Source organism: Lampris incognitus, chromosome 9 (assembly GCF_029633865.1).
Source record: "Lampris incognitus isolate fLamInc1 chromosome 9, fLamInc1.hap2, whole genome shotgun sequence".
NCBI classification, from domain to species: Eukaryota; Metazoa; Chordata; class Actinopteri; order Lampriformes; family Lampridae; genus Lampris; species Lampris incognitus.
Window position 1 is genome coordinate 52,055,553 of NC_079219.1, and position 17,080 is coordinate 52,072,632.

The 17,080-nt window shown below is 44.2% G+C and overlaps 1 protein-coding gene across 1 annotated transcript in view; it reads left to right on the plus strand.

Annotated features, from left to right (window-relative positions):
• The window catches only part of tlr18 (toll-like receptor 18), a 55,444-nt gene extending 38,637 nt beyond the window's left edge, over positions 1 to 16,807 (plus strand). Inside the window, exons 6-10 of the mRNA XM_056287013.1 lie at positions 1,113 to 1,556; positions 13,951 to 14,057; positions 14,519 to 14,581; positions 15,101 to 15,269; positions 16,172 to 16,807. Of these exons, the coding sequence (XP_056142988.1) occupies positions 1,113 to 1,556; positions 13,951 to 14,057; positions 14,519 to 14,581; positions 15,101 to 15,269; positions 16,172 to 16,321 (933 nt within the window). The 3' untranslated portion in view covers positions 16,322 to 16,807. The remainder of the gene's footprint in view (positions 1 to 1,112; positions 1,557 to 13,950; positions 14,058 to 14,518; positions 14,582 to 15,100; positions 15,270 to 16,171) is intronic.
• Positions 16,808 to 17,080: the final 273 nt, after the last annotated feature.

The following is a 17,080-nucleotide window of genomic DNA, read 5'->3' on the forward strand; positions in this document are numbered from 1 at the left end:
ACAATAGGATGGGTTAGATGCAGAGAACAAATTCGTTGTAAGAACACGATGACAAAATGAAGTGGCTTTCTTCTTCCTCTTACTGTAGGCCAATCAAGACACAAGCTTGCCGAACTCCGGAAGCCTTCCTACTTTCATAAATGTATTTTACTTTGCACAAGACATGCCTAGAGATATAATATAACATTTTTCTGTGACCGTCATATTGACAATCTTGCAACATTTCATGGGCTAATTCGTGGGTTTTGGTTGAACTACCATATTTGACATGACAGACGCAACAAAAAAGAAAGGCAGTGTTGGACGCAGGTGGTGCTGAAGAAGTTCTGTCACGTCAAGAGCAGGAAGTGAGGACCCAAATGTAGATGCGGTAATGGGTGAAACAGAAGGTTTACTAGTAGGAAACATGAGGGTATCAGGAACACATATGACGAGAACATGACAGAGACGCGGTGACGTGGTGGTGACACGGTACAGATGTGGAACGTTCTGACAATGAACAAAGTAAACAGCCAAACTTAAATACACAGAAACTTGATTGAATAATCAATGACAGCTTTGGGTAAATAGATAACAGAGGCAGACTGGGCAGGACTCAGGACCGGGATGGTGTTGTCAGAGCAGAACAAGACATGAGACATAGAAGCCAGGGCTGGAGTGGCTGGAATCTGGAGCAGACAAGTTCATCAGGTGAAAAACAAAAGAGGATTCGAAACTGATTCCGTCTTTGCAGCATTTTTACAGTGCAAGTAATCAATAGCTCGACTTTTTTACCCTACGCTAGGGGTAGCTAACAGTTTGCTATGTTTATTTAGCTTGGCAAACTGTTGTGCTCAAGGTCAGCTAATTAGCTTGCTGCGATTTCCCCTCTTAGCCCTGGAGAGAGAGAGCGCCATCCAGAGTTTACGCCAAAAAAAAAATGTGTAGTCATTATGAAATAATAACTTGAAGAGTGAAGTTTCACACAATTACAGATTCTATCTTTAATAGCCAAGTTGTGTTTTATAGTTCACAGAAGTTCCCCCTAAAAATGCATCACTGGTTTAATTTGATTCTGTGTGTTGTAAATATCACATCGAAAGTTTTATGTCTCTTGTTTTCTCCATTTGTAGGTCATTTTTGTCCTTTCGCGGCACTTTGTGAACAGTGAGTGGTGCAACTATGAGCTTTACTTTGCCCAGCAGAGAGCCATGAGCAAGACCTTCAGTGACGTCATACTGATCGTGAAGGAGCCAATCAATCCCAACTCACTGCCGAGCAAATACTGCAAGCTCAAGAAAATGTTGAGCACTAAGACCTACCTGGAATGGCCCCAGCAAGCCAAACAGCAGGCATTTTTCTGGGCACAGCTGAAGAGCGTTCTGGGCAAGCCAACGCTGCCAAGAGAGAGAGCGCACAGCACCAGAAGCACAGCCTCCTCAGTGGGTGCTGTGTCAGTGATAGAGCTCCCCCTAGAGGATGGGAGGCCAGAAACAGCCCAGGCTGATGAAACGGAACTTCAACAAGAGTTTACTCTAATGAATAATGAGCAGCACAACCAGACGACAGTCTCTACAGTAGCTTGAGAGTGAGAGGGGGAAAAAAACTATTTTGTTATGATCAAATGAGTGCTCAGCTCTTCAGACCCTTTGTCAGTAAAAGTCCGAGTTCGTGTGTACTCTTATCGGTCCTGTGATAGAGTGTGGGGCTTGCCAAAGCTGGCAGCAAGAGCTGTTACGGCACTATCATTTTTACAAGGCTGTTGCTCCATTGATAACCGCTATTACTGCCTTTCATCTGTTAGCCTTTCTTGTTGTGCGTTGCCATTCTGCAATTATCCCAAGGTTGTATGCATATCAGCACGCAACATCACATCGTAGATGGGCGGTGACCTGCACATTTGGTTTGTTGTTGTACACATTTCCTCATTTAATGAAGTCACCAAAAGCCAACATTAGAGCAGTTATGTATACTTTAATGGCACTGATACTGTGGATTTAATACACTTACTGTCAATATTATACAGCATGGCCCCTAGAAAACTACCTGTTGGGGTGAAGTCTGCTGGCAGCAAAAGCCAATGTCTCATTATAATAATGGAGAATAACAAGATCCCCCAACTGCCTCTTGCATTCTGTCATGTTATCCCCTGCTCCATGTGCCCTCTGAGAGACACAGGCTCGCCAACCCATCTGACAGACACTAAGAGGCCATAAACCCAACAGCGCGAATGAAATCCAACATGTTGCACTCCGGATAACAAGGGAGGTGTCAGGACGATGTAGTGACAGATATCCCCCTGCAAAAGGGGCTGTATCCCATTACATTCTCACCAAAGCCGTACTGCAGGATGCGCTGCTGGATGCAACGGCTCCCAAGTCATATGTGCCAAAGACTTTGCAAATTCAAAGTCAGGTTTTATAAGCTTTAATGTGGTCAAGTGTTATCACACTTCTTGCATGTATGGTTGTACCAAGTTACAGAAAACAACTTGATTGGGACATTTAGAGGAGAAGACATTATTTAGGGTTTTAAATAACAGCTTTTTGTATTTGTCAGTTTATTTGAATAGCACTCCTAAAGTGCCAACCTAGTTGGCGTCACAGTGGTTCACAAGTCAAGGCTAAATGTAGGCCGCACTTAAGAGATGAATGACAGAAGATGAAAACAGAGGACACAGATGACAGATGAAAATGTTTTTAGATTCATCACACTTGTGCATAAAACTTACTTAAAAAGGGAAGTTCACGGTGAGGATGACTTCATAAAAGCAAGCAAGCAAGAGGCAAATAAAGGAAATGCTTCTTTCATGTAAAAAAAAAAGGGTTTACAAAAGACTAAGTCTTATAGGCTTGTCCTTTGACAGAGAATGTGTTTTTAAAAAGATTTTGGGAAACTATGTCCAGGATTTTTTAGCAGTTTTTATCTTTCAAAAAAGGATACTTTTATTGTACAACTGCATTGGATCTTTCTTTTCTTTTTTTTTTTTACCTCTTTTTATTTCAAATAGTCAGTGTAGCGAACATTGGATATGACCAGATTCAAAGCAGTGTCATCACTTCAGTCATGCAACACAGAGTGAAATGGGACAAAGATAAGGAACATAGGAAACAAAGAGAAAACAAGAAAGGAATATTATAAAAAAGGATATAACAAATGTCAACACAAATAAAATTAATATAAATCAGTGATAACATACAGTAAGGGTTATACAGTCATTAAGCTGTCATAATATTTGAGAACCAGAACATTTTTTTGTCAATTACCGTTCTGAGAGACAACGAGAGATATTCAAATTCTATTCAAATACATCCAGTGTTGGAGTGGTTTTAAGATGTTTGTGGATGAAGAATTAACTTGAGAGAATTGAAAAGTTAAGTGACAAATTCAACAGCTTTGTTGTGATGTGTGTAGTAACAAAGAACATATTTTGCTGTGAATATATACAATCTATTCAGAAAATGAGCTACGTGGTGTTTTAGATCCACCCAGCAATTATGGACATTACATTCATAAAAGATACGTATCATAGATTCTTCAGTGTCACATAAAGGACATGTATTGTCTGTCGCTGTGTATGTATTTAGATATCTCATTACATGGATAAATGTTGTGTAACAATGTCCACCCATCCATTATCCAAGCCGCTTATCCCATTTGGGGTTGCGGGAGCCTATCCCAGCAGTCATCAGGACGGGGGGCAGGCGGGGAGACACCCTGGACAGGCTGCCAAGCCATCACAGAGAGCGCACGCGCACACACACACGCACACGCGCGCGCACACACACACACACACACACACACACACACACACACACACACACACACACACACACACACACACACACACACACACACACCTAGGGACAATTTAGTATGGCCAGTTCACCTGACCTCCATGTCTGTGGACTGTGGGAGGACACCGGAGCACCTGAAGGAAACCCACGCAGACATGAGGAGAACATGTAAACTCCACACTGAGGACGACCCGGGACGACCCCCAAGGTTGGACTACCTCGGGGCTCGAACCCAGGACCTTCTTGCTGTGAGACGACCGCACTAACCACTGCGCCACAGTGCTGCCCTGTGTAAATGTTGAAATGTATTTCTTTTATTTTATTAGAGATAAAACATTTACGTGGAAATAGCCAAGCTTTTTTTCCGACTCAGTTCCACAAATTAAATCATTTGTGAAGAATTTTCCTCCAGGAGAACATTTCTTTTTGGCATGGGGAGCATTCTGTATAAAGCTAATGTTGCATTTCCTGTCCAGAAGTGATGTAATGAGCTGAGAGGCAATCCTGACATGACTACCATACACTAAGAGGTATTTCATTAGCTGGGTGATACCAGAAGGAACAGCCTTGTGTTTAAGGCTAAATTCTTGGGATCGTACAGGAAATTTATAGGTTTCTAGGAATTTCTCATAAGAGAGACGGTTCCCATTTTTATCAAATAGTATAAAACAAAGGAGACGCCTCTCGCATTCCAGGTAGGAAAGAAGATGGATTTGTTCTCTTTGTTGTTCCACAGAAGGGCTTTATGAGGGGGGAACTGTGACCGTAAAACAGTTTCCATGCTAAAAGAGCTTGTTCTGGAAACTTGGAAAGCTTTAGAGGAATCTCAGCAGGTGTGTAGTTACATGTCAGCCAGCAGATATTGTAAACCACCACATGTTTTAAAGGTAGTACATGGGATAGAATGCAATGAAGACCCTTTTAGCCAAGTTACCCCCCCTTTTTTTCTCCCCAATTGTGTCCGGCCAATTTCCCCACTCTTCCGAGCCGTCCCGGTCGCTGCTCCGCCCCCTCTACCGATCCGGGGAGCGCTGCAGACTACCACATGCCTCCTCCATTTCCAGTCGCTTCTTTTCACCTGACAGTGAGGAGTTTCACCAGGGGGACGTAGCACGTGTGGGAAGATCACGCTACCCCCCCCCCAAACAGGCACTCTGACCAACCAGAGGAGGCTCTGGTGCAGCGACCCACATCCGGCTTACATGCAGACACAGCCAGTTGTGTCTGTAGGGCGGCCCACCAAGCGGATTCGAACCGGCGATCTCTGTGTTGGTAGGCAACGGAATAGACCGCTACGCTACCCGGACGCCCTAGCCGATTGATCGTGAAGTTGATGTTAATGTCCATGAAATAAACTCCTTCGACACCACCTTCTGATCAAACGTTTGACAAGACAGATTCTTTTCAGCTTGTGTTTCTTGTTATGCCTTATAACAATTGAGAAGGTTTTAGTAAATATTGTAACGTGCATGGATAAGTAGACACGCTGGCCGCTGGCTCGCGGGTCTGAGCCTTTAGTCGAGCGGTTAGCGATGCCTCCTGCGGTGCGGGCGATACGGGTTCGCTTCCCGGCCGCGGCAGTTCCTGTGGTTGCGTTGTCCCCCGAATTCGCTACAATATTCACAAGCTGAGTCTGTAGCAAACAAGGGGCAAGGCAGCATAAACTAACCGAGAAAGACCGTTTGCCTTAGAAAGAAGCACTCTACCGATAATAGCGAGATCTCTCTGAGGCCACTTATTAAAAGTCCATCCATCTGTTAACTGAACCGCTTATCCTGCTCTCGGAGTCGCTGGAGCCTATCCCAGCAGTCACTGGGCGGCAGGCGGGGAGACACCCTGGACACACACACACACACACACCCTGGACACACACACACACACACACACCCTGGACACACACACACACACACACATACACACACACACATTCATACCTAATCTGATTATTGTAGTAATCGCATCCTCGTGTGTTATATGAGCTAATGAGGGCAATGGTAAAACTTATAAAGTTATTTATTTCACCTCCTGACAGGCAATCAATCTTCCAGCCTTCGATGTACGTAAGCAAAGGGACTCCTGAATGAAGCTTTTTCTCCCCTCCCCTCTCTTCTCTCAGATTCCTCACCAGCGGCCAACGCCTCTCTCTTGGCGGCCCTGTCCTCCGGAGTCAAAGCCTCCACGATGGGAAGTTTGTTGTCGCGCGGGAGTTCGGAAAGCTTTGCCTCTCGCTAGATGACGTCCCTGCAGAATTTCGTGGAACATCTCATCACCGTTGTATGGGGGGAACCATCCTCCCTTTGGGACCCAGGCGATGAACAACGTCAACCACATTCGGCAGCTTGTCACAGATCCCAAGGGCAACGTTAGGAAGAATAGTTATGGTTATTCTCCTTATGTCCTCACCATTCTCCTCTTACACTACATATAACTTCAATTTCCGTCATCTGCCGTAGAATTGCACCTCATTCATTTTCATGTTTTTAGCTGATGGTTTTCCTTTTGAAGCTTCTCGGTTTCTGAATCTATCGGTTGTATTTTCTACTGTGTATGGTCTCCTGGTTTAGCAGGTTTTGTACAGTAGCCGCGAGCGAGTCCACAACTTTGGCAGTGGCCTGAGAGGGTTTCTCAGTGGAGGCACGCTTCTCGAGGAGGGCACGAGCCATTCCATTCGAGTCATAATTGATTGCCCTGAATTTGGATGGGGGGGCTTTTACTGGGGGTGAGACGAAGGGGTTGTTTGATTGTGATACCCCCCCCCCCCCCAATGAAACTAGTGAAACATGGGTATAGATGGGTATAGATCACCTTCTGTGTTAAATAAATGAAACTATTTTCAGGTAGCAATTAGAGTGAAAAGTTCATCGCGTACTCCAATACTGCACGGACGGTCGTTCAAACGCTCCCGCTCACAGTGACGTCATCTATGACCGTCTGAGATCAAGTGAGAAAAAAAAGTGACTATCTCTGGAAAACCCCCATGCTGTACACTGCACTGTGTACAAATGGCCAGCAGGTGTCACCCTTGTTTAGCACTTCAACTTTTCTGGCATATGATTCACTTTACCTCAGTGTGCGTGTCTGTGCTTGCGTGTGTGTGTGTGCACGTATGTTTGTTAGTTTTGCGTGGTTAATGCAAAGGGCGTTTATAGTATTTACGGTGAAAGTATATGTATATGTAAATCATGAAACCAAACAGCAAGTACCTCTTTAACATAGCAGGGTTACAGCCTGGGCAAAGCTCTGCGGGGCTCAAACCGCATTTAGATTGCTAACGAGTGTCCTCATGTCAAATTCATATTTAATATTCAGGGTGCATTTCTGGCATACTAACTTGTCCCTAGGTGTGAATGTGTCTGCCCTGAGATGGACTGGCGACCTGTCCAGGGTGTCTCCCTGCCTTCCACCCAGTGACTGCTGGGATAGGCTCCAGCATCCCGCGACCCTTATAAGGATAAACAGCTTGGAAAATAGATGGATGGATATGTCATCCCAGTGGATAACAGAATTTTCATATTGTTCAAAGAGCTCATAAGTCAGGTCTCTTCTCGTCCTTATCTTCCAGCTTGTAGTTCTCCAGGGCCGTTCCTTCAGACCGTGTTACACTCAGATGAGTTCCCCATACATTCCTCTGATATAAAGCTGACAGCTAACAATAGACCTTTATTTGTTCATATGGAGAAGACCCTATAATGCTGCCCTTGTTCTACCACACATGAGCTGTAAGCATCTATCTAAGCAATACAGACTGAAGTTAAACATAATATAGACCATACATGGTCAAGATGAAAAGTAAGCAAACATCATATATGCTTATATGGCAGACAAATTGCCTTTGCACTCATTAATGCTGGTTGTCATAAGGTAATACACCTAGTAATAAACTGAAGAAAGAGGAAAATATGGTGGGGGGAGGAGGCAATAAGGCGACGCTCGCAAAAGAAGAAAGGGCCAAAGAGCCACACGGGACAGGGACATTTTGAGATCCGAGATTAAACCAGCAAGTCCGAGGGTAAACAGATGACTGGCAAAATGAGTGTATATTCTTGTATGGATTTTTCAAATTGTCCAGCGACCCACTCGGAGGCCACTTGCAATCAACTGGTAGCATACAAAGACATGATGGCCCACCCCTGCCGTAGAGGGGTATCATAAAGAGGGGGTGATGATAGAATCGAGCCACAGCGAAGATGGACAAAGCGAAGTATCGCTATAACAGAAATATCCGTTCAACAAGGGAATTTGATGCAGGTACTAGAGGGGCACAACAGTAGACTCGGGTCAAAACGGTGTGTAAAGGCAAGTGCTGACTAGGCAACTATTATCGCTTTCCCAGGCACCGCTCCTTACACACAGGTCTCGCTGCTGCGGTGTACTTCACACTGTGTCAGTGTGCAAACTCAGATGACACAACTCTGGGCACTCTGGAAGTGGAACATTACAAAAAAAATTGTATTTTAATAAAGCAATTGTTGCAGTCTTGGCTAGAAATTTCAAATAGATGCTTGCTCTATCTCCCCAAATGTTACACAAGGCAGAGCAGCAGGAATGACTGACATTGATGATGTTGTCAACAAATAAAAGTCTGTTCCTTGAGGAATGGTAGGATGTGTTTACCAATGTACCAATAATGATTAATATGTTTCTTTGGGGCAGACAGAGGAACTGACCAGAATGACCAGTAACTCTGTTTGGGACAAGCTGAGCTGGAGGTGCTGTTCCCTCATCCAAGCAGATGTTTCAGTCCGGCAAGCAATAATCTTTGCCAACACCTCAGCATTTTCTGGGGGAAAAGATAGAATTGAGCAACATTAGCGTATAATTGGTTGGAAATCTGTGTGCAGAGAATGTTAAACCAAGAGATCCATCCACCCATCCATCCATTATCTCAACCCCTTATCCTGCTCCCAGGGTCACGGGGATGCTGGAGCCTATCCCAACAGTCATTGGGCGGCAGGCGGGGAGACATCCTGGACAGGCCGCCAGGCCATCACACAGGGCCCACACACACACACACACACACTCATACCTAGGAACAATTTAGTACGGCCAATTCACCTGACCTACATGTCTTTGGACTGTGGGAGGAAACCAGAGCACCCGGAGGAAACCTACACAGACATGGGGAGAATATACAAACTCCATACAGAGGACGACCCAGGACGACCCTCAAGGTTGGACTACCTCGGGGGCTCAAACCCAGAGCCGTCTTACTGTGAGGCAACCGCGCTAACCACTGCACCACCGTGCCGCCACCAAGAGATGTAGTAGAGAATTTATAATGGAGTGGGCCTAGCACTGAACCTTGAGGCATGCTTCTTTTTTTTCCCTTTATTACATTTATTTCTGATTTTTCCCTTTTTTCTCCCAATTTAGTGGCCAATCGATCCCTATTTTAATTCAAACACCCACCCTCGTACTGCATGCGTTCGCCAACTGCATCTCTCCGGCCGGCAGTCTCGAAGGAGACGCCTCCCCACTTCCGTGACAAGGCGACTCCAGGCCGAACCACTGTTTTTTCAGACACACACAGAGACGCGTTCACGTGACGAACACAAGCCGACTCCGCCCCCCTCCCGAAGACAGCGTTGCCAACGATCGCTGCTTCATCGAGTCCGGCCATAGTCGGATCTGACGAGACCGGGGCGCGAACCCCAGTCCCCAGTGGGCAGCTGCATCGACACAAAGCCGATGCTTAGACCGCTACACCACCGCGGACAAGGCATGCTTCTTTTAACTTGTCGAGGGGCACCTGACCCCTCCATGACGCATGGTTTGACGTCCGTGTCAGGTATGATTTGAACCACTTGGGTGCAATGCAAACAATGCTTAGGCCCGAAAATGTCAACGGTTGAATCTAATGATTCACTCTGTCAATTGCAGCAGATAGGTCAGTGAGGACAACTGTTGAGGTCCTGCCCACAACTTTGGCTTTGGTGAGTGCCTCAGTAACAGCAAAAGGAGTGGTTTCACTGGAGGGACCATTCTTGAAACCAGAATTACTTAGATCAAGTTTTATTTTTTGTGTGTGTTTGATAGAAACAAAGAGAGCTGATTGCATGCCTCTTGCTTGAGCTTTGGGACCGGCTGGCAGTTATGAGCCAAAGTGATGGGGTTTTTTTTCTTCCAACAATGAGGTGATCCTAGCAAGTTTAAGGTCAGATGGAGGAATAGATGTTAACTCTTTAGCCAAGGCAAGACAAGAATTGTTAATAGCACATTTTAAACACAATGGCAACCCAAAGTGCTTTGCCTTATGCGTGAAATAAGGACGAGATAAAAAGAAATACAAAGATGGCATTAAAATCATAAAAGGAGTCAAAGTGCAAGGGTCAAAGTGCAAAGCGAATGAGGGTCAAAGTTCAGTTCTCAGTAGGCTTAAATACAATGTGAAATGGCATTCAGGGGAATGTGATTTGATGCTTCAGGGTTTGTGTGGACTGTGCAAAACATTTTATTGGTTGGGAGTGTTGCTCACCCGCCCGCTAGGACTCGGTGACGCAATCACAACGTCTCGGCCGTTTCGGGGGATGTTCAAGTGATTAGATTTTGATGTAAAATAAGTAAAAACTGAATTTTTGTGGGAGGTTTTGCATAAACTCCTGAATAGGTGTCTAATGTGATTGGGGAAACTAGCTAAAAAGTTAAAACACAATTCCTGTTTTCATTTCAAGTTTATTCAGTCAGTGGAGAACGTCAGCGTTTTTAACCTAGTTTTACAAGAGGCCACTGTTGGGGCAAGCCTTCGGCCTTCTGGAAGTTTATTCCAGCTATGTGAGGCAATGCAGCCTCACCATATATTAGTGTCATTTGTTCAGCTTTCTTATCTTTGTCAGGACACTAGCAGCAGTCTTCTGAATGAGCTGAAGTTACCGGCACCTTTTTGGAGAGACGTTATAATAAAGAAGACCATTGTAATAGTTTTAATGCGTGGAGTCTTTCTAAACATTGTTATGCCGCTGACCATTTAATTCTTACTATATTCTGAAGATTATAATAGACTGATTTTGTTATTGACTTAACGTTGTGACATTTTTCATCACAGCCCACAGTTGCACCAAGTTGTCTGACTTGATTTTTAATCCTCAAAGACGGGGAGTCAAGATGACCCCTGATTTTCCGCTTTTGGCGCCAGATATCCCAGATGTGCTTTTGTTTAGCTGACGGAAATTCAGTGGCATGGTAGTAACAGTGGTTAGCGCAGTCGCCTCACAGCAAGAAGGTCCTGGGTTCGAGCCCCGGGGTAGTCCGACCTTGGAGGTCGTCCCAGGTCGTCCTCTGTGTGACGTTTGCACGTTCTCCCCGTGTCCGTGGGTTTCCTCCCACAGTCCAAAGACATGTAGGTCAGGTGAATCAGCTGTATTAAATTGTCCTTAGGTCTGAATATGTGTGTGTTGGCCCTGTGATGGTCTGGCGGCCTGTCCAGGGTGTCTCCCCACCTGCCGCGCAATGACTGCTGGGATATGCTCCAGCATCCCGCAACCCTGAGAGCAGGATAAGCGGTTTGGATAATGAATGAATGGATAGATAGATAAAGTCATTTACATCCACTGATAGTACGGGTGTCCAAAGTGGAGAGCAACCTAAGCTTTACCAGTTGATCTTAATGACAGTATGACTTAAGAAGGACATTTTTAGTATGGTTATTATTTTTACAGTGCAGGAGCAGCTCTGTCACTTGTTTGTGTAGGCTATTGCATTTAAAAAAAAATTTTTTTAGGGAAATGAGGCTCCATGTAAAACATGCAAACAGGTTGCATGTAAATTTTCAAGAGGCCTGTACCCTGGCCACCTGGACTTACCCATGAAGATTAAAACCTCAATTTTGCATTCAATAAACAGAAGAGTCAAGAGGACTAGTCTGCTCTTAATTTTTATGGCCTCTTCAGTTAAATGATCTTGTCACAATCTTTTGAGCTGGACCGCAGGCGCCAACCACTTTGGTCCACGTCGCTCAGTATTCCCTCTGCCTACATGTGTGCGGTGATGTTTTTCTGTGACCAGCACAACGAGTTCCTCAACAGGGCAATTCTAAACCTGCGGATACTGTAGAGATTCTCCCTATTTATTTCTGGCCTTCTCATCTGTAAAGAAGGATATCTCTCACGTTCCTTCACTCGCTCACTAACTTATCTTCAGGTATCTAGATGCTTTCTTATAGACGCTCTGAGACACCCTTTTTTGTTCTACTTTAGTAAAAATGGAGTTATTGCCTTTGTCTAAAGCAACATGTCACACACCAACCACACAAACTTGGTAAGGCTGCAACCTACCCTCACTCTCATTTATATGATAGGTGACTTATTTGCTTCACGCCCTCCCCACCCCCCATTCAATTCAGTGTTACAGCAGCTTTCTTTTGGTATCTTTTACAATTGCAATTTTGCTTACCCAGCATGTATTTGCCAGTTTTTAAACACGGTGTAAATACTGCCAAATATTTGTGTGCATGCACATAAGTATACTAGCTATCACGCAAAACTTGCATCTACACAAACTGCATGCCTATAATTGGGCTCTTGGCCTGAATGGTTTACCTTGGATATGCTCACTACTGCCACTTTAAGGTTAGTGGCGAAAAGTTGCATTATCCAATGTTAACGCTGGCAAAGTGAAAGGATGTCATGTTAATTTATTAAATTCTGTTTTAAGCCATGCAAGGTTTGCTGTCAAGCTAAGGAGGAATATAGCCCATTATGAAAAGAGGAAAGATGAGGTGTGGAATATGTTTAGGCGTATAGGTGAAAGAGGTGTTAATATGTTGTGGTTGTGTTAGAGAAGAAGAGTTTGCTGGTGGATTTGTAGAGGGGAGCACTTTTGTTGTGATTGGGGATGGAGGGAGGGTGATGTTGGATTTTGGTTGAACAGTATACTGTGTGTGGTATGTGTGTATTTTTTGTTTGATTTCTTTGATTTGGAGGGGGTCCATAGGGTGGAAGCCATGCCGGGGCCTGCAGGTTGCATAACTATTTTCTGTTTTGTCGACCTGTGTTGTAATTTTTGATTCTTGTCCTCTTCGATTCTGTAGAGTTCCATGGGGTTGTGAAATATTTTGGTTTGGTATATGTGTTTTGTATTTTGAATGTTTTTTTTTCCTATATAGAATAAAAGAGTGAGAAAAAAAAGCACAGTCGCCCGTAGTGCGGGCGACCCGGGTTCAAATCCCGGCTGCGGCGGTTCCTGGCTACCCCCCTGTATTCGCTGTGTACAGTGTCTTCAGTTTACAAACTCTATGTGTTCTGGTGGTTCATTTCAGAATAAAATTGGCTGTTATTTTTATGTCATGATCTACACACTAGCTAGTTAGCTAACAAGTTAGCATAGATGACTAGTGACTGTATGTGCAACATTGCCGTTTATAATCCATCAATTAATTAATTCAGCGATAAAAATCGAATGTGCGTTGATTATATATCAAGTTTTTGTCTGTTTAGCTGTGAATCACACGGCTTCACACCCAATAATAATAATAATAATAATAATAATAACAATAACAATGATGATAATAATAATAATAATAAATGAGGAATTAAAGTGCTACATGTGTGTCAGGTAGCTTATTCCAGCCATCTGAGGATGTTTTTAGACGTGTCAGAACCAGTGAACAAAATAAGCTGAATAGAAAACCACCAGTGGCCTATAAACTGAGAGCAGGTATGAAGATATGAAGATGAACAAGTTCACAGGACAGTCGAGTCAATCGACTGTTAACGTTTCCCTTCTTCTGTTATCTATGTCAAAACGCTCTCTCTGTGTGTGTGTGTGTGTGTGTGTGTGTGTGTGTGTGTGTGTGTGTGTGTGTGTGTGTGTGTGTGTGTGTGTGTGTGTGAGCAGCCTTGAGGCCAAAGGGAAATGAACCGAGTTTTTTGTTGTTGTTGTTGCTTTAAACAAGGTTAAGTATCTTTATCTGAATGCGGACAAAGTTGCGCACAGAAGACGCATGGCCTCCCGCTAATAAAACAATTAACTAATGACCCGGCCCGCGTCGCCCAATATAGTCAGGTGAGTGACGTGCGTGCACGTGACGCGCACGCTGCTGCCGGAGGTGTTGCCCTCGCGGGGCAGCGCTATAATATATAACCGGCGAGTTAGAGGCTGAAGCCACTTCCTCCTAACGGCTGCTAGCAGCGTCCACGGTGAGGTGAGTCCGCTCGTTTTGCTGCTCTCGCAATTTCAGAAACCCGGCGAAGTCAGTCAGACGTCAGACCTGCGGATGAACACCGCGCAGGCGGCTGCTGGAAGTCGCCTGTCAGCAGAAGTAGACCCGCACAACGTGATGCTGAGGTGTTTCCATAGGGGACGTGTTGCATCTGTAGCTCCTGTGTCCTTAACGGTGTCGCGGTGGATCCAGACTCCACCTGGAGAAACTAAGACGCCTAGGGAGACGGTTCCGTTACTATTAACAATGCATGAAGTGGCACGCAGCTTGTTTAATCAGCCCAATGAGATGCTCCTTTCTTGGCTGATGTGTCATGCATGGCTCCAGATATTACAGGTATTCGGAATCTTTTTCAGAGTTTGGGTTACTCATCTTCCTGCACACAGTGGCGCAGCGCTGCATTATTAATGCTGCATGTTGCATGTCTGCCTGCTGAGGAGAGGACTCGTCTGCTTGCCAGACCCCAAATGCTTCCAAAGTTCCATATGATCTGGGACACCCCAACTTTGTTGAGTGATCCTCAGGTCAAGAGGCTCGAAGCTTCATTTTGTTTAATGTGATAAACCCCATCTTTATCTGCAACCAGTCATGACGTCACCTGCCTCGCAGGGGGCCTCTCCTTTGTCCTCTCCTGGGAAATGGAAATAGGGTGAAATGACCTGCTGCCCCCCATGTAGGACTGTCTCAGATGTCTGCTTCATGAAGGCCGGTGTAATGTTAGATATTTAAATGTTCTGACTCTGTCGGTGACGTTTGGCCAGCTCTCCCTGCAGAGTTTGAACCTTCACAAAGTGTTATCAGTGTTTGGGCTTTTTTACACTCTTGAGATTTTCATGCCTCTGATGTTTTGCCCGGCCAAAGGAGGGCAGAGGAAAGTCATGAGTCTTCATGAAAGATGGCGGTGGAGATACCGCAGTCGACAGTAAAGCCTACTAAGACTGACTATTCAAAACCAAGAATGAACTCTGTCAAGTTTTTTTTGTTTCAGCTGCCACCAAAGGCAGGTTCATTTCCACAGCGGAAGATAATTTACATGTAGGTCTGCTGGAGCCAACTCAACAAGTTGACTTTAAAAATCGGCTGTTGGTCAAATCACTCCTCTGTTTGTTTTAAATCTTTCATAAACTGCATTTTGGTAGTGAAACTCTTTCTGGGTTTTCATTCACAGGCCTGAAATTAAAAAAAAAAAAAAAAAAATGAGTTCCCAGTTGGAAAAGGCAATGGAGGGCCTTATCATGGTGTTCCATAACTATTCTTCGAGAGAAGGCGACAAATACAAGCTGAGTAAAATGGAGATGAAGAACCTTCTCCATGGGGAACTCGGTGGCTTCCTGTCGGTGAGTGTTCTTTCAAATCTAAAGCCCCTTTCCCCGCAGGTCCAATGTGAAGCAGCAGTCTCCAACCCTGCCGGGTTTTCACTCCAACTCTAATTCAACACAACTTATTCCACTGACTATCTGCTGGCCAGGTGGATGAGTTAAATTAGGGTTGGAGTGAAGACCAGCAGGACAGGAGCTCTGCAGGAGCAGGGTTGGTGGCCACTGACGTAAAAGGGTCAACACCATAAACCAAGTGCAACATTAACTGAAATGGTCCCAGAACCCTAAAAACAAGTTGAAGTTGTGTTGCTGAAGATTTTCCATGCAAACAAATGTCCATTTTGATACTTTTGCATTTCAGGTGTTGAGATGATGGCTAAAACACAAATGTGGGCGACGATGTTGGACTAAATAAAAATGCACATCAGGGCTGCTGTACAGAACAGCCTTTAAAGACGCTTTGCAAAACATAACTATTCGCATCGTGGATAAAAACTCTTCACATCGCAGCTTGTCTTTGCCTTCATTTGCATATCGGCTAGTGTTGAACACGGCACTGACTAGCAAATACAACTTAAACATCTCCCGTTGTTACATGTATCAGCACTTGTTACATAATGTTCATGTTTTCAAACGGATCATGGTATGATTTGAGTCAACTGTTCAATGGCACATCACTCTGCCAAAGTCTGTTCGCATGTATGACACCTGAACCGATGACGATGAGGCAGATTTACACTTCATCAGAGCATTTGCATCTTCAGATAAGTCAAAGCCGCAGTTGAAAAGGCTTGTCAATGTTGTGTCGTCCACAAGGTTCACTTTGAAAGCGAGTTGCTTCCTAAAAGTCCCTTTATCTTATCTGCCTTCAGAGAAATGGGTACTAACATTAATTGTCCTTTTCTATTGCTCTCGCTCAGTCCGGGAAGGACCAGGTGGTGGTGGACAAAATCATGACTGACCTGGATGAAAACCAGGACGGGCAAGTGGACTTTCAGGAGTTTGTTGTCCTGGTGGCTGCGCTCACTGTGGCATGCAACGAATTCTTCGTACAGAGCCAGAAGAAGTGAAGGCCGAGCTCTGACTCGACTCTTTCTGCATAACCTCCCTGCCTAATGAAAATGCTAGCAAGTCCTCACTATGATACATTTAACCAATGAAAACTGTTTTCATGTTGCAATTTTGATATTTGGAACATTAGTCATGCTGGCGATAAAAGAAATACCCCAACTTCTACATTAATCATGGTTCTCTGTACTGTTTTAAACAGGCTTCATTCAAATGTGCAACCTGTGCGCTCTAAATTCTAAAAGTTTACTTTAAAAGAATTAGGAAACCGATTACGCTTGGGAAAAGTAACTAAATGAACTTAATGGTGTCAAGTTCATTTCACATGACTTGACACAATTAAATTAATTTACTTACTTTTCCCAGGTGTAATTGGTTTCCTAAATTTTTCTAAGTAAACTTAACTTTTAGAATTGACGGTGTGCGCACATCTCCCTGTAGACCCTCAAAGGAATCCTGTCTGAATCAAATAAAAACCTCATGCCTGATGCGGATCAGATTTGTCTTAATTATAACAGGAAAGGTGGGTCACTTGTTAATTCAGCGTTACTATGATACCTGAAACATGCTACCAGTCTTGCATATACATCTACTCGTATATTTTCGTAGTGTGTGTGTGTTAGTTAGTGTAGATAGTGGGACTGAAAACTAAAGCACTTATGATCCCTATTCTTTTTGGAGATGGTAGGTATTGTCTCAGAGAGTAAGGGAAAAATCCCAGAAAATTAAAAATTATGCATACATATGCAAAATATGCATTT